The 27,559-nt window shown below is 37.0% G+C and overlaps 1 protein-coding gene across 4 annotated transcripts in view; it reads right to left on the reverse strand.

The window, feature by feature from the left end:
- Positions 1-27,559, reverse strand: part of LOC133523423 (protein phosphatase 1 regulatory subunit 16A) — a 53,782-nt gene that overhangs the window by 23,793 nt on the left and 2,430 nt on the right. For 3 of the 4 annotated variants that reach the window (XM_061858997.1, XM_061858996.1, XM_061858995.1), the window contains exons 2-8: positions 27,358-27,450; positions 13,322-13,473; positions 10,058-10,506; positions 8,641-8,766; positions 8,119-8,194; positions 5,160-5,295; positions 4,180-4,297 (exon numbers count right to left, since the gene is read on the reverse strand). In XM_061858997.1, coding sequence (XP_061714981.1) covers positions 4,180-4,297; positions 5,160-5,295; positions 8,119-8,194; positions 8,641-8,766; positions 10,058-10,506; positions 13,322-13,473; positions 27,358-27,437 — 1,137 coding nt within the window. In that variant the 5' untranslated portion in view covers positions 27,438-27,450. Of the gene's footprint in view, positions 1-4,179; positions 4,298-5,159; positions 5,296-8,118; positions 8,195-8,640; positions 8,767-10,057; positions 10,507-13,051; positions 13,290-13,321; positions 13,474-27,357; positions 27,451-27,559 lie in introns of those variants that run through there. The other variant, XM_061858998.1, reaches the window with a different exon arrangement.

Below are 27,559 nucleotides of genomic sequence, written 5' to 3' on the forward strand. Positions count from 1 at the left end.
ACTATAATTCGACCTTAAGTCGCTGCAATAAGGGTTACGAACGATCAGTCAGTAATGTCGACGATAGTACAATGAATTTAATTAACACGCTACACTTCGTTGGGTTAACTAAACCTTAGTTTTTAGCAATTAACGTATAAAAATATAATATTTACATATTTGAGGTACAAATTTAATGAACGTAAATAAAGTTAAAATGTTAGGTTTACGTTCTTTTTTAGCGATAATTGACGTTTATCATATAAGCCTGACGATTCAATGCAACTGGAATTCAATTCGACTTTTTTGGGTAGTCACCGGTAAACTTGTAAAATATAATCAGAGAAAAAAGAAAACAAAAATATTACTTTGCTTTGTTTTTTCTCAGATTAGAAAAGTAATATTTTTTTTTCATTAATATGAATTTTCGCAAATTACCGCCTGATTCTACAATAATATATGAGCAATAAAGATGTTATGAGTTATGAGTATTTTTTTTAAAATATAGATTTTTTTTTATTCCGACTGTAGAAAAAAAATGAGTGTACTGGTTTTTCATAGGGTTAGCAAGGCGTAAGTCACATCCCTTGAGCACAACCGCTTACAAGTTGACATGTCTTAGGTACGGCTCTTTGCTATCTGTCTTATTATAAAAATATGAAACTTGTGATAGTGGAGGGAGGAAAATGGGACTACGTTTGTATGGAAAATCGGTCGTCCACTATCGTCTTAATAATAGTTTAAGTTTGCCACCGATGTGGTCAGAAAAAAGACGCATACAGCACAGACCAAGACACTATACCTCATAAATTATGACGTAGCGTGTTGCGTTTTCCCTTTCACGGTGCTCATTAGTTTTTCACAGGGGCGGCCGGCAGTTTTTCCGCGCGAAAGTTGAAAGCGGAATAATTTCCTAGTGACGCATTTATACTATGGGCACGAGATGGATGTCAATTATGATAATTTTAATTATGTGTGCTCGATGTTGCGTGATGTGTTTACCTCGCTGATTGTTGGGCGACGTGAGTAAAACGAGTGTGGTTCGCAAAATGGTTCGTATCGATTTTTTAGCTAAAATCATTTGAACTCCGTAACAAATAAATATGGACATGTCACGGGATATATTCAGAATATACATTTTAAAGTAACTTATTCTTGTCTGTACAAGTACTTTGTGTAGATAAAGTTGGATTTGATTTAAATGGAATTGGAATAGAAAGCCGTGCCCGCACTTCAATGTATGAATATCGGGCAATGATCAGAACTGTCAAGTAGTTATAGGACGGTCAAATTAAATTGCCCATAACAAACAACACGACGTCCCCTACGATTCACACGGACTCACATTCTACTTCGCGATTTCGTGGGTGGTCCAAAGCCGGCATCACATGGTAGGCATTAAAACACCTGATCAGCCGACATATATGAAATTGTTTGTCAGGGTCAGGGTCTCGTAATCGGTCAAATACTAAAAGTGGTTCATATCACCTAGGTATAAAATAAGTTAGGATCGTTACAAACGTTCAAAAAACATCATATATGACCATAGTTATGCAGAAAATGACTAAATTCATTTTTTATCAATGCAGAAAGCAAGCAAATCCACTGAGTTATGGTGTAAGTCACTTTAACAAAAATTAAAAGTTGGTCGCTTTATACAGAACTGCGGGCATATGTTCCGCGGAAATTATTCACATCTTTGACCGAAATCCTGGCATATTTAGTCGAAGTCGAAAATACTACCAACATACGACTAACAAATAATCAGAGCTCTCACTTTAGCTGGCTCGTCTGCATCAATCGTTGTATGAGGGTTGCAAACAACTGTCGTTGTTGCATGGTCATGTTATGGGTAATATAGAACGCGCTTTATTTACTAGAGCAGACCTAATGTTCCGTTGCTACCATTTGTTAGTCACTAACAGTTAGTCCGAGGTATGCGCGGCATGCATTGTTTCTTGTTTGACAAACGGTCCATGGAAATTATTAGTTCTTAGTGCAGAAAACCCTCATTCCCATCGTGACGCGCATTTCCCCGTATACCCAATAGATGGCGTGGAAATAACATTAAAAGTATTTGAAGCATTCCACTAATAAAATTCCTAATCTCGTGGTTATTATACTTTCTTCATCTCTCACTCATTTTGAATTGCAAATGTTCAATGAATAACCACGAATAACCAATTTCATTGAACTTTTTTTGTCTTTTTCTTTTTGCTAATGACATGAAAGGGACAAAGAGAATAGAATTTCGAACTCATATAAGGCCCCGCTGGTAGAAATTACATTCGAATATAAAGGTCACTTGAATGTTATTTTTCACGTCAGCAGCTCATCATCATCATCATCTCAGCCATAAGACGTCCACTGCTGAACATAGGCCTCCCCCTTGGACCTCCACATGTACCGGTTGGAAGCGACCCACATCCAGCGTCTTCCGGCGACCTTAATAAGGTCGTCTGTCCATCTTGCGGGTGGTCGTCCTACGCTGCGCTTGCTAGTCCGTGGTCTCCACTCGAGTACTTTTCGACCCCATCGGCCATCTCCTCTGCGTGCAATGTGGCCTGCCCATTGCCACTTCAGCTTGCTAATCCGGTGGGCTATGTCGGTGACTTTAGTTCGTCTACGGATCTCCTCATTTCTGATTCGATCGCGTAGAGAAACTCCGAGCATAGCCCTCTCCATAGCTCGTTGAGCGACTTTGAGTTTTGAGATGAGGCCGATAGTGAAAGACCACGTTTCGGAGCCGTAAGTCAGCAGCTCAAACAACGGTAATTTGCTGCTTAAAAACAGTGAGCAAAATCGCATTTTGCTCATTGAGTGAGACAATATAACCCTTTCACGCAGTGGCGGCGCAAGACCAAAATTTTATGTGGGCAAGGTACATTTAGTGAGGCCCTCTGGTGGCGCAAGAAATAACGAACATTTTTACGTTGTGTCCGAGATATTCTGATTATTTGAGATGCGAGGCCCCTCGGACCGCGAGGCCGTAGGCGGTGGCCCACGTCGCCCACGCCTCTGCTTTCACGTCATTAGCAAAAAGAAAAAAGTGCATACATATTTCAACGGTAAATTGACGGTTTATAATAGACACCCGAAATAAGTCAGACCGCATCGTTCCAAAACAACCTACTAGTCTTCATGCGTAATAATTAATTAGAAATTAAAAATAAAAATTTAATACAAACACCATATTTTACGTATTTTATTATACAATCAAAACAATGTACTACTTAATGAAAATGTACGCAATTGTTACGCAAAGTAAATAATTCTACTTTTAACCATCTCTACTATAGTTGACAAAATAGTAGTATTCGCAATTCAATTGATGTCCGTTATTTCATTATTTCCGTATTATTTTATTGCAGTCGAAACTTAATTGTAAGAAAACAAGAGTGAAATAGTGATGAAGATGGATTTTATATTTTTACCTATTTAAGACGTAAAAAATATTGTGTACTACACGAGATCAAAGTTATTTACATCTCGTGCGCTTTTGAGTCCCTTACTACGCTCAAGATTCTAAATTAGATTATAGAATCTTTTGCTCGCACGGGACTCAAAATAAGCACTCTAAGAAATATCAAACTTTGATCTCTTGTTGTACAAATAACTATTGTCCCACTCCGTGGCCAAAATACGATTTTGCTCACTGTTTCTAAGCAGCAAATTACCCTTGTCCGAGCTGCTCAGGTGAAAAATATATTCCTCGGAATATTGAAAGGCTATATTTTTTACAATCTAAAGTGTCTATATATATAAAGAAGTACTGTATCTCGTGAAGAACCGAAAAATCATCCGTGGTCGTGCCGTATTGGAAGTACCACACGCCAAAAACTAAATAGCGAGGCAAGAAATGACGATAGGCGCCATTGTCAACATTCGTGTTCCCATCAACTCGTCTTACGTGGACTTAAGAAGACGTTTTTATCGTCTGCCATCATGGCCGTTTATTTATTTTATAGTTCGGAAATAACACACAAACAACCATAGAACAAACATGTATAGATACGGATGTTTCCTGGGATATATCTCACTAAGAACACATAGTATATTCAAATGCGCAATGCGATAATAACGTTACGTTCTAACAGGTACTTAACAATTAAATTGTCACAGTGACCCGCTAAACGATAGCCATTGTAACCACACTGGAGATTATGGATTCACTATATCATAGCAACATCGTTTACATACCTGCATATCGTCGTCGACGACAGAGTCGAAGGTTTCCCTCAAGCGCGCTTCGCCTCGCGCGTCTGCTTTGGCTGCCATTTGCTTTTCGCGTAACGACGTGCGTCGAACGGACCGGACACTGTAAAAAAAATGGAACGTTATTACTTTTATCAATACACCCTATATAACTACATTGTGTATTATTCTTGCCTTTATCTTTAGTCACAAGTGTATATGTATTTCGATAGTGTTTTTCTTGCTAGTTTTTTTTTAAATTTACCACAAATAACCAGAGATAGCCGTATTTTCGTTTTAGTTTTGTTTTGACATGTTTTAATTTTAATTTATTTGTATATCTGTAAATATTTTGTAAATATGTTCTATATTATCTGATTTGCATGCCTTCTGGCTGAATGCGCTGATACCAATATCGATTATGTCTGACAATAACATCTATTATGTACGTGCATTTTTAGCTAATAAAATTTTGACGAAATCAGGAAGTGTGTAAGTTTTAGTATATTTATTTGGCCATGGCGGTTTATACTGTTAAAAGACAAATTGTAAACTTTATAACATATCAGGTTAACAAGAGATTATTGCCGTTAATCGTAGAGCGGGGCGGGACGCAACTTTGTTTTTTAATAAACACGTACTTAACTGCTAACTTAGACGCCGACGCTCGGGAGACGCTAGTGTGGGGTGGCTCTCAGGGCTCACAGGCATTGGCGATTGCGGCTCGCTACTATATTGTTGAGTGTTACTGGCGCCAACCGCCGTGGTACTTACCGCAAGTGCGTATGGACATTTACAGTATGGACTGTTGGTGAAACCTTAATCCGAGTAAAACAGAATGTGTCCTTCGTAGTTATTATCGTCCACACTATTAACTGCCAATTTGTACGAGTAAAGGTAATTGCAAAGACGACGAGAAGAAGAATTGTTAATAGTAAAGTCAATAAGAATGTCCAGCAGTAATCAGTAACGTCGGTGTGACTCACCGACTGCTGCTGGCGGTGGAGGAGGAGCGGCGGGCGCCGGCGCGGCGCTCGGGCGGGTGCGCGCGGCGGCGGTGCTCCTCCTGCTCGGCGGCCAGCCGCACGATGCGGGCACGCATCTCGCCCTCCTCGCAGATGTCTGCGACAATAGTTATTTTAACCTGAGCAGCTTGAACAAGGGTAATTTGCTGCTAAAAAACAGTGAGCAAAATGATATTTTGCTCACCGAATTAGACAAAATGACATTCAAGTGACCTTTATATTCGAATGTTATTTCCACGTGCGGGGCCTAATACAAGTTCGAAATATTTGGATTCTATAATGTATTCTCTCTGTCCCTTTCACGTCATTAGCAAAAAGAAAGAGACAAAAAACTCAAACGTAAATCAACAGTATATTTAAGGTTTATAATAGACCCAAGAAATAAGTCAGGCCGCATCGTTCCAAATCATCCTACATGTATTCATTCGTAATAATTAGCTAATGAAAATAAACAAGTGCGAGTCGGACTCGCACACGAAGGGTTCCGTACCATTATTTTTAAAAACGGCAAAAAATTTTTTTGTTGTATGGGAGCCCCCCTTAAATATTTATTTCATTCTGTTTTTAGTATTTGTTTTGCCTAGTTGCAAATCCTGGTAAGGGCATTTATTCGTGTGATGAGCATGGATATTTGTTCCTGAGTCATGGGTGTTTTCTATGTATTTAAGTATTTATAAATATTTATATATTATATATATCGTTGTCTAAGTACCCTCAACACAAGCCTTATTGAGCTTACTGTGGGACTTGGTCAATTTGTGTAAGTCCTATAATATTTATATTTATTGTTTGACCCTTTGGGTACGAAGTACGAAACCCTAAAAAAACGTTTAATATTTGATAAAACACCATATTTTAAGTATTTCATTGTACAATTAAAACAATGAACTAAACATTAAAAATAAAAAAAATTAATAAAAGAAATTACAATAAAATATTACAGAAATAACGATTGTTTTTTGGAAAATAAAAACTTTATAAGATACGGTCCGAATTGTGGATATTTGTCAACAATAAGTAGATATCGTTAAAAGTAGAATTCATACTCGTAGGTGTTTTGGAACGATGCGTTCTGACTTATTTCGGAGGTCTTAGAAAACGTCAACACGAGGGAAATTTGATAGTCTCAGCGTTCTAATCTATCTTTACTCGACGGTTATGGAAAACAAAATCGTGGACTTTATTCCCGATATTCATCAGTAGTCCATTCGAGTCCTTACAGCGTTCTTTGTCATACGCGTCCACACCGAAATTCTGTAATCCACTTGTATACAATTCCATGGGTAGAAGCAGATACCCCATCATTTGTTTTCAGTCTAACTTCAGTCTCTTTGATAGTTTTACCACGAAAAATGTTTAATTAGCATAGGAAATCTTTTTTCAATATTTTCGCGACCTCATCTGACACATGCGGCACATGCCCGATTTCATGTTTATTTTCCTACTATTAAAAAAACGAAAACTTATCAAACAACTCTCGTATACCGTTGAATGACATTATAATTTTTTTGTCTCTTTCTTTTTGCTAATGACGTGAAAGGGGCAGAGGGAATAGAATCCGAGTATTTCGAACTTGTATACGTACGTCGAAATGAGATTTGAATAAAAAGGTCACTTGAATGCCATTTTGTTTCACTCAGTGAGCAAACTGCGATTTTAAGTAACAAAGTACCCTTGTTCGTGCTGCTGAGGTGAAAAACATTTTGAGCTTTAGTGTTGTAACAGCATGCGACTAATATTTACTCATTTTTGGTTTATTTGAAGTTTGAAGTCGGTCTTCAAGATTTCAAAAAGGATGTTCCTTCTCATTTAGTTTGTACGTTTTTTTATGTTTGTTACTCCTTCATTACTGGACCGAATTTGAAAATTATTTTTTTGATTAAAAGTACATACTTTCTGATTGGTCCCGTTTTTGTCAAAACCCAGATCTGATGATGGGATCCATTAGGAATTAAGGATACTCCTCAAATCTTAAAGGCTTACATGTAGTGATTTTTGTATTTTTATCAACAAATCAAGCATTTAAATTCAAAACGGTCACATTTGTTGAAGTGGAACTGCTGATGATCAGAACGGACCTCTTTAACGACATATAACGTTCACATTTGGCAATTTGTCCTTTTCGTTGTTTGTTAAGCAAGTTACCCATCTCGATTTCGACTTGGGCCAGGACCCGCACCCGGACTCGAAACCAAACCCGAATCTGGACCTAGACTCGGATCTGGATCCAGACCTGGGCCTGGACATGAACCCGCATTCGGACCTGGACCTGTTTTTCTAAGCCTTGAGAATTAGATAATTTAAATGGCATTTCAAACCGGCGGTTTTTTACGTTAAAATTTTTTTACTTCAAAGATTATCTGACCTGTAGTTACATTTTTTTGTATTTCCTACTTTTATGCGCATACATATTTTTTTAAAATTGTATTCAGAAAATTTACTCAAAATAAAGAAGTAATAACAAAAGTGGACAATAATAAATACAAAATTGAGCAAGAAGAATATGACGCTAGTGCAGGATAAAGGTAGACGAGTTGGGTAGGGCTGCACCATCATTGAAGCCGAAGACATGTTGGATTGATTTGAATCTGTGGTGGCTCTAACTAGGTAGCTACCTAGGCTAGCTGGTAGCTCAGATTATCGAAATCATAATTTTGGATGTTAGCCAGCCCATTACTACATTAAGGGATCTGTCCCACCGGTCGGCGATGGCTTCACCGATAACATAATCGAAGCACGAAACCATTTCACCAGATTCAATTAAACGAAAAGCATATTGATCAGCGGATTTTTATAGCTTTAAATAACATTTGAAAAATGCTGTATTCTTTATAAAGAAATATGCTACGATCCAACCTCCGTTTATTGATTATTATTTAAATAAAGCAAATAATCCGGGCACATATCATTGCGAAATTACCTGCAGGCGTCTCATCATGTTTATTTCTAACATTGAGATCAGCTCCATATTGCACTAACATTTCCAGCACCTCCAACTGCAATAAAGTAATTAATCCATTTCATTATTAGTTTTAAACAGTTGCACTGAATTTGTAGATTGTTAACTAAAGATTCAAAACACTTGCACGTGACCCATTTCACCGAAATATTTTGGCGCTCACACGAAGCGAGAAGGTGCTAATTTTTAATTCCATTTTAGTTGTGATATGTGTTACAAATTTCACGCAAGACAAGCAAGTTATCACATAACTTACGGAGTACGGGGCCGTACAGCACGATCTACTTTAACTGCCGTACTAATAATAAATTCTGTGTAATATTTTCGATTAGTTTATTCATCTTGGGGCCAGTTGCACCAACTACAATAATCAATAGTGAACTACGAAATTTCCCAAACAATAATGATACAATTTAGCGAATATTTGAAGGATGCCAGACGGTTTGGTGCGAGCCACGTGAGTGGTCGCCTGTGTATACGCACGTGCCCCCAGCAGGCGGCGGCGTGCACGGGCCGCCACGTGTCGTGGTCCACCACGTCGGTGGCCGCGCGGTGCTCCAGCAGGAACTCCACGACTTTCAGGTACCCGTTGGCTGATGCTATGTGGAGCTGCAACAACCAAATAAGTCAAAATGTAAAGTGGCCGAACAACATAACGAAAATTAGAATTGATCCGACTCTTAGCATACAAAGACTAGGCACTATGTACTAACAGTGTACATACTAAAATATTGAAACGCTCGACTACGCTGCGCATGTGTGCCCAGTGTGCATCGCTCGAGGCATTGCGGTCGCCCTTTGCGTTCGGTCGGACGAGGCACTTCTTGTCCGAGCTGCCTCGCGAGGAAATTGCCGCGTGCGTGCTTCATAGAGTACTTAGTAATAATTTTTGCAAGCAGGCAAATTCGCCATATCTGGACGCAGACATCCCCATGTTTGACACGCTAATTCGAAACAAAATGTATCCGATCTATTAAGTTTAACTAATTTACATAGACGTGACTAGTTAAAACAAAGTTAGGATAAGAAGCACGTTAAATGATGCTTTTATTTATATATAATTATAGCTATCTGACATAAAAACTTAATTGCGTTTCGATCAACATTATTTAGCTCATAAAAACCTTGGAAGCATTTTAAAGTAAAAGGTGTCTGTGAAATAAACAGATAAATGAGTCACGATATAGTGATTCATCGAGGTACAGTTTATGCCTTAAAATTATTGTGGTTTTCCCGTTAAATTATAAAACCGCAAGTTTACACAACTAAATAAACAATTCTTATTTGCAAAAGACTGTAAATTATAATTTCACTGGAACGAATTAGGTCATAAATTATAATAATGCCAAACCTAAAACCTAAACCTGCCTGAACGTGGTATAAGTATTTCATAGGACTATTTTGATCAAGTGGTGAGGTGTCATAAGGTATAAGTCTAAAGGCATTATAATTTCTTGAATATTCTGCTAATGTTTGCGTTAGCGATTTAATGCTCACTGATTTCATGTTTCGTTGGAAAATTTTTGATACTTAACCAGTGCATAACAGTGTCCACTTTTCGCTTTTTCGTTGGCGCAATTGTTAAGTTAGAGTATCAAAGTCTCGATGTTCACCGTTAGCAGCTAGTGAAACTGTAGTAAAACCAAACGGATTAAATGCAACTATAGGATATTTGCGTCTATTTCGTTATTCTCAAATCAATAGGTCGGAACGCCCTCTATGTTACGTTTTATTCTCCAAGTGATTTATTACTACATGACGGCAGCTCTAGTAATTCAGTTTGTTTAAAAAAATAAATCAAATGAACTCAATAAACCCATAGATGCATTTCATCCAGTCCACCTTATCCGGTTGAGACCGTACGTTGCATACACCAAATAAACAACCCAGCAATACTCACCAGAGTAGCCCCCTGATTGTCCCTGGGCTCGTCCAAGTCCACTCCCTCTTTAGCGAGCTCAGCAACATCCATCAACATCTTCATCTCCGTGGCCGCCCTCGTCTCATCTATCAACCTCTGCGTTACTCCTCGCTCCGCCATCGCGCTCTCTATCGCATCCAGCGTTCTCTCTTCCTCGCATATATCGTATGGCATATTCCCGTCCCCGTTAACCGCTAATAAATTCGCTCCTCGTTGAATTAGGATTCTGACTAAGTTGAGGTTCCCGCAGGTGGCTGCCGCGTGTAAGGGTGTCCACTTCTCGCTGTCCTCGGCGTTGACGTTGGCGCCGTTGTCGAGGAGGAGGCGCATCATGGCCTCGTTGTTGTCGATGCAGCATTGGTGGAGAGCGGTAAGGCCATCCTCGTTGGTAGCGTCTGGGGTCACCCCGCGGGAGAGTAGGCGGCGAACTGGAAATAGGAATTTGGACTTGATACTCGGACCTCTAAGCCATTTGTAATATGAGTAAAGAGATTAAATGTAATAAGTCTTAATTTAACACAGTATAAAAATCATTTAAAATGTCAATTTTGCAATATGGCACTTAGTCCCACAACAATTATTCACCAACGTAATTTGTATATAATAACCGGGTGTTGTGAAAATATCTTGTAGGTATCTTGAAGCTCTTGCAGTGTATGTAGGAAACTGTTATAAGAAAGAACGGTATCTTTCTTCACCCATTTGACACTCAGTCTAGGATAGACAACAACACTAGTATGATATGCCCTTGGAGCCCAGATTCCACGCGGCAAGATTTTACAGATGGATAGGATTTGGGTCTGCTTGGAGTGTATTTATACACCGTGTTTTTATTGAATTTCGTTAACTTCGGGGTATCGGTAAGTACGTTTAAGGAAACTAAATGGCATAGTTAATTTTCAAAAATATTTTTTTTTTTGTTTTTTTTTTACTATTTTTTTTTTATAAAAAGTAATTGAATGTTGCATATAGCGTTGTTGTAACACGGGCATTACATTTAACTCAACCAAACAATTGAAAACTGTGACATATCAATGTCATTTCGAACGTCGATCGTCCGAGATAGTACTTACGTTTAGTAGCAAATGTATGAACTTGCACTAAACACTAATCAATAAGTAAACAGGCCCTAAGGCAAGTGTACACGCTCATAAGGGCCTTATAAGATAAAAATTAATGATTGATTATCTCCGAAATGGAGTTAATTAGAATATCGGTGTCTTTGAGAAAGTTACTTAATTTAAGCTCAGGATTGCACCCTCGAAATTAACGCAAATAAAAAAAAACACGGTGTATATTAATTTAGCCTGCTTTATTTCACACACTCAAGAAAAACTAAACAGAACAACTATTAATAAAACTAGCAAATAAACAAACTATTCACAAGTAGGTAAAAATCTATCTTATCAGGATCAAACATGTCAAACAATTTTCCATATAAAAGAGATTGTAACTCAAGTCTCAATATCGCACACAGGTCAATGTCAATGAGATAATGTTTCAATCGCATGACAGACAGGTGTTCTTAATACTGTACGTTGACGTGTCTATTACCACATCAAACCTATTTATACTTGATAAATTCTATTTATATCGCGCATAGCAGTTTATGACGAGATTAAAAACGCGTAACGACATGTCGTATAAATGACATATCGTCATTTATTATGAAGTGTATTGTACATGTATGTAAATTATCAATTTATCATACCTAAGTTACTGTAGTAACTATACTTGAAAAGTTATTCAATTGTGGTATCATCCACGATGACGCGCAGATTTGTCAAATCTCACCTTTAATACCATGACAATACGAATCAAGGCACGCGTCATCGTGAATGACACGATCTGTATTACAGCAGCACAGCATGCAAATGAATGAGTTGTAGTTACTACACAATGTCAAGCGCGTATTTGGTATTAAGTTGGCAATACAAACTGAACAGGTAACACGCTAATATATATTACATGATATTTGCATGAAAAAATACAATAATACGGATTACATGTCCAATGTCTATAAATAAAACAGACCTCTTACGATCAACTGATAAAAAACGAGATAAAGTATTTGGTTAAGCCATTTGATAGGAAGAGACGGACACTATGCTGTGCAAACCTATTTTGTCTGATATTGATGCTAACGAGTAATGTTTGGTTATCTTCTGTTAGCAATAGCCCTCAAGCGACTGCTTCTACTATCGTATTCAAAATCTCTTGTATTCTTTTTTTTTACTAAATTATATCTACGAAATAAGCCCTAATACTTGTACTTTGCTTCCATAAATATATACGCTATATATAAAAACAGCTCCAAAATACTAAAGATTATCACTATGATTAAAAAGAAGAGGCAGCGAATGGCGGTAGTAAAGCTAGATTATTTGTTTTGTAAAATTAACATAATTTTACAACCAAAATTTGCGTAACAAAAGGTCTTCGCCATAAAAACGCAACAAGAAGGAAAATACGTACGACTATATGTCCAAAAGTCAAAATAATGTGCATTATAATGAGCAGTAGGCACACTACACGTTAACGAGAGCTACTGTCGTATTTTAATGGGTACACTTATTCTTATCGTCATGGAGCGTTATCTCGTGAATACTTCGCGGTTTCACTCGTCGAAACCAGTAAAAAGTTTGTTGTAAAAGTTATTTTATAGATAGAGATTTGACGGCCTTGATAAGCTAAATTATATCCTCGGATAAGTTATATTAGCTAAGCGATAAATACAACTACGCTCTGGTAGAATAACATAAGGTGCCCCTGTTCAAAGCCTTGCCAGTACTCCTTCGACGCGTTAAGGGTACAGACCATGCGACAGACTAGACACGTACCTTCATCGATGTCGTATCTAGCAGCGGCCTCTAGAAGCATGACGCTGTCGCTGCAGTAGATCTTCCGTTTGGTGCTCTTCTCTCATACGTCTCTCTACCGCCTTCAGCTACATGCGACAAACTAGACACGTACCTTCGTCGATGTCGTTTCTAGCAGCGACCTCTAGAAGCATGACGCTGTCGTTGCAGTAGATCTTCCGTTTGGTGCTCTTCTCTCCCATGTCTCTCTCTACTGCCTTCAGCTACATGCGACAGACTAGACACGTACCTCCGTCGATGTCGTTTCTAGTAGCGGCCTCTAGAATCATGACGTTGTCGGTACAGTATATCTTCCGTTTGGTGCTCTTCTCTCCTATGTCTCTCTCTCCCGCCTTCAGCTACATGCAACAGACTAGACACGTACCTTCGTCGATGTCGTTTCTAGCAGCGGCCTCTAGAAGCATGACGCTGTCGCTGAAGTAGATGTTTCGTTTGGTGCTCTTCTCTCGCTTGGCCCGCGACCGCGCCCATTCTTTCTCTCGCTGCTGCCATAGTTTTAGCTGCTGCATGCGACGCCTGAAAGTAATATGTATCAGGTTAAAAAAATGATTTACCTATCATATAAATTTGCGGTTAGCGGACGTTTGTTACTTTTAAATGCCATCGAGATGCAAAATGGACAAGCCTCTGATTAATACAATTTCATAAAAGCATTTCAATCAAAAAGCATAGTACTACCTAATGCCTACTCTAATTGCTACCTGTTGTATTTTTTTTTTCAAGTAGAAAATAACGTACCTAATCCAATTAAGTTTAATTATAAACTTCCGTCGGTGTTTATGATGTATATAGTAAACATTACAATAGGTATAAAACTTCTACTTACATCAAAATGAAAATTGATTTGGGTGAATATGAAAATCATCCATATAATTTTATCACGTCAGAGTCCATTTTCGGAATTAAATATTGTACACGGAGAAAAGATCCGGTAGTACCGGATTAAACCTTATAATAAAGTCAGCAAAGTATTAAAAAACCCTTCTTAGTCAAAGGGCACTGGCACTTTAAAGTTTATTATAATTTATTTGTTCTTCGCAAAAACAAGCCCCGAATTTTGACGACTCCACTGATGTCAGATCAGGAAGTTCTCAATTCGGCCATTAATATTGTACGTCGGGTTTTATTAATTCGTGCCAATTCTTATTGTTTACGTAATACAACCGGTTCGAAACGTAAGCTGAGCGAATACTTGAATGACCGTTGCAGATGATGTGAATATTCAAATATGATTACGTGCTCGATGATAACTAGAATTGGGTAGTTTTTATTTATATTTGGGTAATTAATGCACAAAATGTCTATAAAATTTACATGATTGTATAGAGGCATATAATCACATGCTCAGTATGTCGTGGGTTCTATACAACGACTAAAACTCCGATACTTAAAATTTGTATTAGAAAAAAAACTTATTTATAACAAACAAAATACCCATTATGCGTCTAAGATCCGTACCGCAGCTAACAAGAGATGATGACCTAGAAACGGATGAACCGATTTTTATAAAACATATCTAAGAATTTCCGCTGGAAGATCTACTTTCAATAAAAACAGAACGCATTTAAATCGGCCCAACCATTTAAGAGCTACAATACTACAAACACACACATAGCAGTCAAACTTAAAACACCCCTCTTTATGGGTCATGGCTTTGAAATTGACTCCAATATCATTGAATTTTGGGTAGTTTTCGGAACTACCCGACATTCCGAATATAACACAACGTACGAAATGACTTCATCTATTTTTGGCAATATGGCAGTTAGTGCAACAAACTAACCACGTTTGCGCCACACGTGAGCGAACCGTTTAGCGGGCCGTGTGTCAATTGAATGTCAATTGTACCAATCACGACCACGGCAGCGAATGCGTTAGCTTGGCAGATTTATTATCCTAAAGGTCACAATGGCTCTGTCCCGGAGGTGTACGAAAAAATTGAAGTTTCTCCTTTAGGTACCCCGGCACCCCTTAACTTCGTAATACGAAAGAGATAAGAGGTTAGGAACTTCATGTATAGTAAGTAAAGTTCGCAAAACCGATGTTAAGACATTTATGACCGAGTGTGATCGTGAATATGTACTTATTAATTTTACTACCTACTTAAAGTACCCTCACCATGAGTTCTACGAGGCCTTAACCGCTAGCGACTGTGTCAACTAAAACGCATCTCGTTTGCACCAATGTTAGTACGAGAGAGTTGCACAGTGAGTTAGTTTACGCTGTTGCTAGCGAATATGTCAGTGTTAAACCCATGGTAAGTACCAAGGTAACCGTCCCGTCCGTCAATAGTTGACACCCCGCTGCTATACCTATATTGCTAAAGAGTCTAATGACGTTCTAAGATGACATGTAGTGGAACAGTTTTGATCACTCCGACGTCTACCTTACTTAGTTAAAATGTCTACCTTTATGATTTTTCCTATTACGTAGTTATTGACTCAATCGATATACAATATCCGCAAGTGCAATCAGGTGTTTCATGCAGCTGCTAACTGTATGGCATAAGATTTTTTACGAGGCTGTGTGGTGATATAATGATCGCATGAAATTAAGGCATTGAACATGATAAGTATAATCTACGTCGCATGTGACTAACACTGTTAATTGACAAATTGTAAGCCTTATTGCAATTATATAAGGTCCACCGATGTTTACCTAGTTAAGTGCTGCTGGTACATAGGCAATTAAAATCAAGTGACTGTATCGATTGGACTGATTGTGCGAAGCCCTTGACTTTGGTCGCACTGAAAGTGGCAAACGGTAACGTGACATACATATTAGGGTGGCTCATTTTTTTTAATTATCCTTTTGTAATAGTCAAATTTTGTTTTCTAACATGTTCATTTAGAAATGTGTTAAATATCAATACTTTTTACTTTAAGTGTATAGCCCGCGCCCGCGCAATTTTGATATAATTCATACGTACTCAGTGATAAAAATCGCAGTTTTATTAGGGTTCCGTACCCAAAGGGTCTAACGGGACCCTATTACTGAGACTCCGCTGTCCGTTCGTCCGTCCGTCCGTCTGTCACCAGGCTGTATCTCATGAACCGTGATAGTTAGCCAGTTGAAATTTCTACAGATTATGTATTTCTGTTGCCGCTATAGCAACAAATACTAAAAACAGAATAAAATAAATATTTCTTTCCAATCTCGAGGACCTCGAGGTTCTCATCCAATCACCAAAGGTAAGCAACGTCGGGCGGGGTCAGTACTTGGATGGGTGACCGTTTTTATAGATAATGGTACGGAACCCTTCCTGTGCGAGTCCGACTCGCACTTGGCCGGTTTTTTATTTAAATTGTTGTTTTCATAAATTTATAGCGTAATAGTCGTTTTTTTTTTTACTTAATATTGTGCTTTCTGAATTATTTGTGTCTAATGAATTATTAGATTTATTCTACAGGGATATATCAATGTTTCGTAAAAATATATGTAGGTAAATTAAATTATAAAAAAGGTTTTCTATAAAATTCCCAAACTTTAAACCACATTAGCGGGCTGTAATTTACATATTTATAACATACAAATATTATTCGTTTGGACTTATGACAACATAATATTAATACTATTTATAAAATATATGATTGTTTTCCATACATAAGTGACCCCCCCTTATACGTATTACGAATATTTATAGTCCATACTTTGCATTTGATGGCGCGTTCATGTTTACTGCAAACTATACAGACAAGCACCGCAAAGTGAGACAGAACTCTTACACTTTTTGTGGAAGAGTTACGTACGTGCATTTACGTTATTTCAAATTGGTGACAAGATCGGTCATTGTTGAGTACCCGTTCCTGATTTAGGGGTCCGCTTTTTGGCAATGTAATCTCAAATATTGGCACTAGGATTGATTTTTATTACTACTGGCGAAAGCGAATGCCACCTGACCTACCAAATATGATGGAAAACTAGGCTTAACTAGGACACTATACGATAAGTTATCATATCTAAAAATGCCACACATTGCCAACATGTATGACTAAGTGCCATTTATTCATTTAATCTTAAGTCTAAATATAAATCAACGCCATTGACCCTCAGTTTCCAAGCAAAGGTTAAGTAGTGACATTAAAACATTTTTTTTTTATTCAAGAACATCTCAATCTAGACCAATTTGTTTTTAATTCCGCTAACAGCGTTCTGAGTAACGCTTAATCCCTCATGGGTTGTTAACGGTCGACGGTCATGCAATCGGCAAAAGAGAAAACATGATTTCACTATTCGATCTGAGTCAGACTCCCTTATCAATTGTCATGAGTTTTTGGAAAAATATAAAATGGACATTACTATGAAGTTGTACCCCAAGTTGCGTTTTAGATTTTAGAATTTTTATATTATTCCCACTCAGAATCACGAGCTCTTTTGATTCCAATACGAGAAAAAAAGTGTCCCCCAAAATTCATACAATTTTATTTTGTCCGTTTTGTTACGGTCATAGAAGGTTGTATTGAAAACCGTAACAGAACGGACCAAAAATGTTGGTACCAACTTTAGTCAGAAATGCCCAAATAGCTCTATGACCGACTTTGTGGTCCCAAAATTTTGAACTCATCAAAAATAATCATAATGAGTTCAAACAACTTGAGGGATTTACTAGTACTAGCTACCGAAGAGGTGCACTATCCACGTAGTGGATCCATCATCAGTACAGTTCGATGGTACCAAATTATCGTAGTTTTAGACTACTGGTTTACATATACATACAGCAAGGAATCAAGGTAGATAGATAATAAATAAATAATAAATAAATATTATACGACATTATTACACAAATTGACTAAGTCCCACAGTAAGCTCAATAAGGCTTGTGTTGAGGGTACTTGGACAACGATATATATAATATATAAATATTTATAAATACTTAAATACATAGAAAACACCCATGACTCAGGAACAAATATCCATGCTCATCACACGAATAAATGCCCTTACCAGGATTTGAACCCGGGACCATCAGCTTCGTAGGCAGGGTCACTACCCACTAGGCCAAACCGGTCGTCAAAGATAGATAAATCATTTATTTGACAGCTGCAAAAACACACAATATAGAATTCTAAATCACCATAACAAAAACACAAATAAGTAAACCTACACTAACAAAAATAAATTATTACAAGAAAAATGGCACAAAATATAAAATTAAGATAGAAAAATAGAAATAAGCACACATACAAAATAGTTCTATACGATACGATAGAAATGACGTAATACTTGTAGATATTTCAGTACCCCTAGTGTAAATTTTATCGACATCATAACGTGACGAACGCGTTTGCGTTAAGTCTCATTTTGTATAGGATTTTGAGTTTCCAAAACGTCCCGCTTGGCGCGGTCTTTCTAAATCCAATACAAAATGAGACTAAACGCAAACGCGTACGTCACGTTTCAAAATCGAATTTATTTACACTAGGGGTACAGTTCATTTTCAGATTACGAACGAAAGCCCACTTGAACCGCACGCACGCTTGAAAAGCACATAAAGTAATATTGTTAATTGCCTATCGTGTTGGTCTGCTTCAAGTAATTGAAAATATCACTTTATGCGGTTTATATGTGACATTATTTGGGCTGCTAACTATTTAATGCGATTACTGTGCATGAAAATAGTATTATCAATGAAAGTCACAATTATTTTTATGATTCTATACTATTTTATCTCATCTGTGAGAAAAGTTGCACTCTTTGCCGAGTAACAAGAAGTCTTGCGATACCGAGTTCTAGGAAAGCACCCACTAATGAAAACAATTATAAATATAATTACCTACATCTTACAAAGAACCTAAAGGCGGACATCCCAAAACGAAATTTCATTATCTTCTCTTTCTCACTCGAATATGCAAGAGGCATAATGAAATCTCTATTATCAATGTTCGCAGTAGGTCTTCTCAGTTTTTTTATTTATGCATAAAGATATTAATAAATCATTATTTAATTTAGACGTCGTTTTTATCATAAGGCATATAGGGCATGTTGTGAGAAAATAGTTAAAGCGTCCATCTATGCCGGCGAACTATCGGGGACGTGACGATTGACCTGGAAAAGTTCTTAGATACGGCAACTAACGATAATCAATTAAGAGGATTTCCGCGCTTACTTGATGAACAACGGTGAAAATACTCGAGTAGTTTGTAGGTAAGGTATTAAAGATTGTACTGGGCTCACGTGCCACTCGTACTAACACATATATATATTTTTAAATCTTGATTTCGACTCACGGCCTGGCTGATTTTCTTATTTTTTTGTTATGTGAATAAATATTTCTATAATTTGCGGCGCTAAAGTTTAATATAGTGTGATGGTAATACGTGTTTTACCTCTGACATATAGGCTCTATTAGCACACTTTTTAAATGACGTTTTCATAAATATCGATAAATGACTTATTAATTATAAAAATATATGTATACTCATAATTTGTCGAGCTATCGTAATCACTTATCACACCACACCACATGCCTTTTAAATCCCCAACCTGACCTGCTGCTAACCTGAGAGAATTATCTAAATTGAAAAGATCAAACAAACTTGTGTACTCACGATGTAGTGGTCATCAAAGATTACAATAAGCACCTTATTGCGTGGTAATACGGCGATTTTTTTTTGACATGGTCTCGAGTCAACTATTGACATGACGTATCGACTAGACATATGCTAAGAATTGTGTATACCATTTCATGATAGAAACATAAATAGAAACCATACGTAGCAGTTACGTTGTGAATGTTGTGATTAGTTGATTACCAATCCCTGTGTCGCTTTAGGCGTACCAGTATAAGAGAGACCTCCATATGTGTAATAACCATACCTCTTCGAAGACACAGTTATACTAGGTTCACTTAAGTAGCCACAAAGTAAAAACAACACACCTGACTATCGGTATCCTTATCTTAGTGCAACATTTGCTTACCAAACGCAAGCATCCACCATCTTCGACCTTTGTAACAGTCTGCTACCTTTAGATCCGAAACAACTATTATAGAGACCATGCCTGTTGGAGGGTCTGCCACTTCCTGACCTAAATCATAACTAGAACTTACTGACACCTCACCCCCATAAGATGCTGCCTCCTACAGTTTATGTACGCTCTCTTAGGCGTTTTATGGGGCTGCCATCTTGTCTTAAATTGAAAATTTTAACTTGAATATACTTTCGCGCCAATAAACGAAGACTTTTTGTGCTATCATCTTTCATGCCCATTCCCTTTACATAAGTAATCGCAGATCAAGTTATTTAGCATAGATTTATAACTAACCTAGATGCCTAGTCTGTACATCCCTAGTGAAGCCATTTCGAGTACGACATTATGTCGCCCTCGTGTCATCGTATCCGAACGGCCCTCGCAGTACTCAAGGTCGAGTTGGTTTGTGTACACCTCCCGGTTATAAATTAAAAAATACAAGAAAGATGGTTGTTTGTGCGGTGAATTGGTGTCACAACACATCAGTGAATAAAAACAAACCGCCTGATATAACATTTCATGCGTAAGTATCCAGTTTAATGTGATATTTTTACGTAATTGTAAATACAAAAATCCAAATTTTCGTCAGCCGCCATTACTTATAAATGTTGCCAGGTGATATGAATCTTTTTTCCTCCAAATGAGGCATGACGATTACATTGATAAAATTAATATGCTTACTTTAAGTTCCTTGTATGACTATAGAAAATATTCTTTTTTAGTTTTTCATTCTTTTATTTCAAATTATGTTTTGTCTTTTATAAAATTACAGTTTAAATTCATATTTTTATTTTGTGTGTTATTCGTTTTAGATTTCCGACTGATCCGCTTCTGTCTGCGAGATGGACGGAAAAAATTAGATTAAATAGGAACGATGCAATATGGAAACCGACTAAACATAGTCGAATATGCTCTCGCCATTTTGATGAGCAAGTAAAGTAAATTTTATTTGTGGAACACAGGTGTTACAGTTAAGGCCTGTAAAAACGAAACGCAACTGTCACTGTCGCACTTATATGGAAGACTGATAGAGAGACACAAAGCGTTTCGTTGTTCGAAGCAATAGCGATTGCCACCTTGGCTAGGCCTGCAGGTACAATTACTAGTACTGACGATAAATAGTTATTTGTTTTACAAGTGGAAAAGTTGTTGTTTAACCGCTCGTGCTAATATTGCTACTCGAGCTAAATAAAGATCCAAAATGTCGAAAAATGGAATCTTGAGCGTTGCGAGGGTTTCAAGTTACGAGAGTTAAACAAATTTTGCCCCAAGTGAAACACAAAACTTTTCACCACACTAACCCGAAGAAAATATTAGTCAAATAAAATCAAACCAAATCAAATCCAATTGATCGTCATTAAATATTTATCATTTAAAATCATTATTCCAAAGTCAATTCTACCAGCTATTATCTGTGCACATTTGTAAAATAAAAAAAATAAACGTTTTTTTTATTTAAACATTATTTCACAAAGTACAGAAATGCAAAGTCCTTAAAAGAAACCTTGAAAGCTTTTGCTACAAATTTAATATCTACATACACACTCCCAAATGATTGATAGCCAAGTATAAGGATGTGGTTAAAATCCATCTACTTTAAGGGGAATAAATGAACTCTGGCAACCCGTTTTTGTATATTTGTGTGTGTCGCTGAGCGTAAGACACGAGCGTCGCACGCACACATCGCTCGAGTTTCGGCTTCACTTTTGGCAGATTAGCCTTATGAGGAGTAACTGTCTATGTGTGATAGGTCAGTGTTATTTAGGTTATTTGACTTAGATTACTTTGACTGCCAGTTAACGATGAGTGTAAGAGCGGCTGTTTGTATTGCTTTCTACGTAGGCAAGTTCCGCACGCGTCCTCTTGAGATTGAAAGGTTTGCTAAAGCAAGTGCAAATAAAGAAGAAACTGCGTGCGGCGTTTCAAATAAAGCCGATGTGTCAATAATTGAAGCGATAAAAACTTTATCGCTTTGGAAAAATGGAGGGCAAGACCGATCGCAGTATGGATACTGAAGAGGATGAATTTGCAAAACTTTTCGAAGTTGATTGGCATTTTGAAAAAAAAAAAATACTTGTATATTTTTCGTCATTCGTATTCCTCAATTTGAGAATATTTGACGAAGTAAATCGAGGGTCAAAACAAAAAAAACTGCATACTTTCCTTCCGAAAAAGAAATTGTTTTTTCCTTTGATACTCCTTCACAGCGCACATCATCGCATTATGGTCGTCAAATTTATAAATATACTGTTCTAATACTCTTTGATTCACCCTCGTAGGTAAACCATCTTCAAAAATGTTGCATACAAATTTACCAAACATATCTCTAAAATTGCTTATCTACGTTTATCCAGATGTACAGCTAAAGTCAATGGTCTGAAATTAATTTTATCTCCAGTTGAGTATTATCAAAAAGACAAAAAGGTCGTAAAAAAAGATTTGCAACCGCCCGCATTATCTAGAGATAAGACGTGAAGGCTTGTTTGTGCTGAAGCTGCTCCGTTGCTATATTCAACTATAGGCAATTCACTGATTCTGATGACTCTCAAAACGTCCCTAAATACCAAATATAACTTGGACTCAAGAATCGTACCTGACTTACGCGATCGGAAATCATACTTATGCAAGGTACTTATGGTCGGAAGCATTGTGAAGAGAAAACCAATGCAGTAAAACCTAGGTTGGACAGTGGGTGATAAAGTAGCAGGCTTTACGAAGTAAACTGGACAGTGTTCAGTTTATAAAATAACGCATGCTAGTAGATGCAAAAGTGAACGCGCTTCGAGTAGAGCTTACGCTCCGGATCCAATCTGCTTTGCACTACGATTGCGAGCAAATGGTGGCCACAAATTAAGGCAATTCTATAGGTAGTTTTAAAGTCATAAGTAACTGGCCTACCGCTTTGGCCCTATGCGGAACGTTGTGGTAGTGTGGCTCCTGCTCGCTGGGTTGTGAATACCTATAGGCTCTATTGCGATAGTTAGGCCAATTCGAACATTTGACATCTAAATGATGTCATTTAATAATCATTCGCGCGTGCATTTCGCTCGTACTTGTCCGTACAATTTTGGCGCGAACGAATAATGCACCGGTGAATGATGTCACAATCATATCCATAATTTAGATACAATGTTGATGTCTCAATGTAAGATTGAATTGGCCTCAAGCTCAGGGTCAAAGTAGAAGTTTTTCCTGTAGATACGCACTAGATAGAGCATACGCAGTCTATGAGAAGTAAAAAAAACTTATAAGTTATAAGCGAAGATCGGTGAAAAATTGTCAGAGTAACGATTTGCCGATAGAATCCACCTAAGCTAACCGACTTTACCGTTACAAAGTACTATTAGTAATATAACAGTTATATTTTTATAGTAATTTGACGTTTATGGTAACACTGCCACACTCTGACACTGCAAAGTCTGCGCAGTGTTAGCCTGATCCGAGTCAATAACTATTTAAAGTATTTTGTGTCTCAATTTACCAGAATATCTTCCGCTAGTTAAGCAACACATTTTATGTGCTACCAGAACGCTAATCTGGAAATTCCACGGCTATTAAAAATGTTCCGCTTCAAAAGTAACAAGTAAATTGAGGGTGTTTAAATGATAGGTACGGTCACGTCTGAAAATATCGATACGAAAAAAGTGCCAAAAATATGTATTCACGACTTTATTTCCCATATATTAAGGTAGTGTATACATATTTTTGGCACTTTTTTCGTATCGATATTTTCAGACATGACTGTACCTTAAGAGGGAAGTACGTGATCGTCCATACAAAAAGAGAAAACGTTTTTTTCGACTATTTTATAGTATGGTTTAGACGCGATAAAAATATAGGTTTATAGGTTTTCCTTTTTTTTTCAAAATTAGTTAATCAGATTTTTTTTGTCAAAAACGAAACCTAGAATATAACCGTTTTCTCCCGAAATGGAATTTCATAGAAAAATTACCGTTATTTCGTTAGATTCAAAAAGAGGGAAGAATCCTCGTAAGACGACGCATTGTAAATTTTGGCGTCCTTGATTTATCTCATTGTCAGCAATTACAAAACTCATGAAAAATTGTTTAGTGAACTGGTTATTCATTTCTGTAGTTGCCGTTACATGATTGGTTATTGGTTAACTTTTATAGCAGAAAAATAGTATCAAAGATGCCTCTCTTTAAACAAACATTTTCATTGTACAGTCAAATGGGACCGATCCAAGCCTCTAAATTTTCCATGAAGATTAGTCTGAACACACACTCCAATACTATAGGTGTGATTATTCCATAATTTCTTGTTTTATTTCACTTTAAACGGTAAACCCCGTTTTGCCGCATACGACCTTATAGAGGCTCGCGCAAAAGCAAATAAGTTTCGCTGACTATGCAGGGGTTAAATCGTTTAGCTCTTGAGGTCCTCTATCATTGGCCTTTCTGATGCGTTATTCTGAACGAAAAACCCTGCATTTGAATATTTATAAAAAAAAATACTAAGTAAAATACTAAGGGGCGTCTGGACATATTCGATCAACGGTTGTGACAAGAAATCGTACTTAAGCGATATCTCTGACAATATAATCTACAAATGGATCGTAGGAACGTAGATATCAACACTACTTCAATACATCACGCTTATCATTTCGCGTTCTTTAATTCGTTGATAAATATTGCTAGTTATTGGGAAAGACTGTACACAACACAAAAACGTGTATCTTACTAAAGACGGAGAAATTTGAGTAATAATAACGACGTCAATATCGAGACAAAGGTTCGTGACGCTAAGTAGATAATATTATAACATTTATAACTAGAGTAACCGGAACTCTATTTTCAACTCCTACACTTACTCTGATTATAATACATATTAGCTGAAAATCGTTGAGCATTAGACTTTTTGTTTGCCGCGATATCTATTGTCGAGTAGCAGTACTGAGAGTTCCGCTACTTGATGCTAGATGTCGACTGCCTATATAATAATCATTTTGTTACCAAAACTGATGTATGGAGTGAGCACTCTATTACTTCTTATTTCTCTATGGTATTATTGAAGATAGCGCCACTTCCATGTAATTTAAGTAGGACATTGCGCATAGCTGAAAAAAGCATGAGTGTCTTGTGAGCTAAACTAAATAGTTGTTCATTTAAACGTTTGGAAATAAGACAAGACGTGTGGGTTCTCTAATCATTACCAAAAATTATTTTACCGGATGGAATGAAATGTTCGGCAAAAAGGCGGAACCCCCAAGACGAGAAACGTAACTTTTTATGGAGATTACCAATGCTTATCATTCACTCGTCTGTGATAAAGGTGTTTAGGAAGAACCGTAACCAATCGAGTAGGACGGCCACAGAATGTGCTATTGTTTTGCATAGATAAGGCTATTCTCAAGGCTCACACTTGTGCTGAAGTTGTTGTTTCAGCCGATTTGTCACTAAACCGGCATGCTATATGAATATGTGTATGTTATGTATATGTAAATTATGAAATCGTACTTTGACGTCACCGTTTAGGATTAACCAAAAGAATTAAGCGTTTAATAGTATGAAGGAAATACCAGTAACCGACCCCTGCTTATCTAAAAATGCGTCACAAAACGGATTTTTTTTCCTTCTTTATATAGTGCTTGTGATTCTGAGTAGAAATATAAGAGTAGATTCTGAGTAGTAATAACCCAGAAGTTAAAGAGACAGTTCGATTTTTTCTAAAAAAAAACCTATTACGGAAGGAACTCTAAATATTCATATTATTGCGAACTTTGAAGTCAAGTCCAGTCCAGTTATAATAAAACGATAATAAAGAGAATTGATGACTTAAAAACACATAGAACGGGAAGATAAATTCAGTTTGTAAACATTACAATGTATACTTTGAAGTTGGGTAATTATGGAGTAGTTACAACATTTACAACTGTGTTATAAAGTCCAGGTCCCACGGTAATTCGGCAACAAACATACTATTTAGTGAAAGTAATGAACCTCGTCGTACCTTCTATGTTTGTAAGCAATTAAACCTATACGTTGATGAGCTTCATTTGAACTGCAATCCTTAGGAAATTTACGTACGTGGTACTATATGTAAGTATCTTTCGTGTAAATACTAACAACGACACTTTTTACGTACTATAGGTGGACCATTATTAGTTTATTTCAAAAACTATACAGCAATAAAGTAATAATGCACTGTGAAATTCATAAAAAGTATACAGACCAAAATAATAACTAAGTACCAATAGTACGAAATACCTAAAAAATAACAAATTATCTAATGAAATAACAGAAGATTCCCGTTTATCCATCGCCGCACAGAACCTCAAACACTTTTCGCACAAATTCACCCAACTGCTTGCAAATACATCGCATTACGGTGCTGAATACGAAGAGCACGTTAAGGTATTCCAATAACCGCGAACCAGTGGTAATTAATTTATTGTGAGACACAGTACAAATTTAGGAATATATGAATATGTCTCTGCAAATTTTTACGAAATGTCAGTTAGATGTGGATATTGCGGTAGTACAGTCAGCATCAATAGTAGCGGATGAAACAACGCGCCAAAGTATCTGATATTCCGGATAACTTTTCCAATTATAGATAAATGTCTAAAATTCACGTTTCTAAAGTATATATTTTCCAGTCTTAGTTGTTCTACATATAGAACCATCACTGTTTGTTAAGCTGTTACAGAATGGTAGATACTTTCGAAGCGTTGTTTGATCCGCTACTTTTGATGCTGACTGTACCAGTACCTATCTAGCGCCGTTAAACTTCCTTTTGGCGTCCGAGTTCATATTATACGTGTCCAATAGACACATTTGGCCTGCGTAGTTTGTTTTTATTCGCCTCTTTCCTCAAGGTCATTAAGTAATATCGCTGATATTTTTAATAAGAAAAAGTAATTGGTTGGTGTGTATTTTGTCAGATTACCACATTGTGCTTTAGAATAGAACTACTATTTCTCATGAGCCATGATTTTTTGACTGACTACCTACTTCTTCCCATAAATATTTTAATGTAGAAAATGCTTGATTTGGTACTGCTGTCAGTTAACTCTTTCCAAGTCTAAAATTGTTGTAACTTTGCTTTGACCTCTAGTATACTATACTATACAAACAAAAATGTCAAAAGCAACTCTGTCTCATTTAATAATGACTTAATTTATAGACGGTCTCAAAAAAGACCACTTATAAAAACCATTTTTTGTATTTTTTTCTTTGTACCACAATTTTTTGTACTATAATGGTGAATTTCATTGGAGGTAATTGGATTTGCTTTTTTGTGAAAAGGATCCATTCTTAAACATTTGTCATTCAAATGAATGACTTTTAATTTTTTGGGAGAAAGCTTATTTTTGTGGAGTGTATCCTATTCCCTAAATTGAGTCCAATTTTGTACTAGTATTAGGACCGTGTGACGCTAGAGGTTAACGCTAAATTTAATTTGACTTACCTCCTTGCTAGATGGAGCCTCTCCTGTGTGGTGAGGTGCTCCACCTGAGCCATCTCAGACACCAGGTCCGAGTGCTCCATTTTGTAGCGGCTCCTGCAAACAAGTAATTTGATTAGTAGTTAGCCTACAGGAACTAAAGTTTCTTGAAATCAAATGAATCCTGAAGCTGTCTAGAATTGTAGTTAATTCCATCAGCAACATA

This window comes from Cydia pomonella, chromosome 12 (assembly GCF_033807575.1).
Source record: "Cydia pomonella isolate Wapato2018A chromosome 12, ilCydPomo1, whole genome shotgun sequence".
NCBI lineage: Eukaryota > Metazoa > Arthropoda > Insecta > Lepidoptera > Tortricidae > Cydia > Cydia pomonella.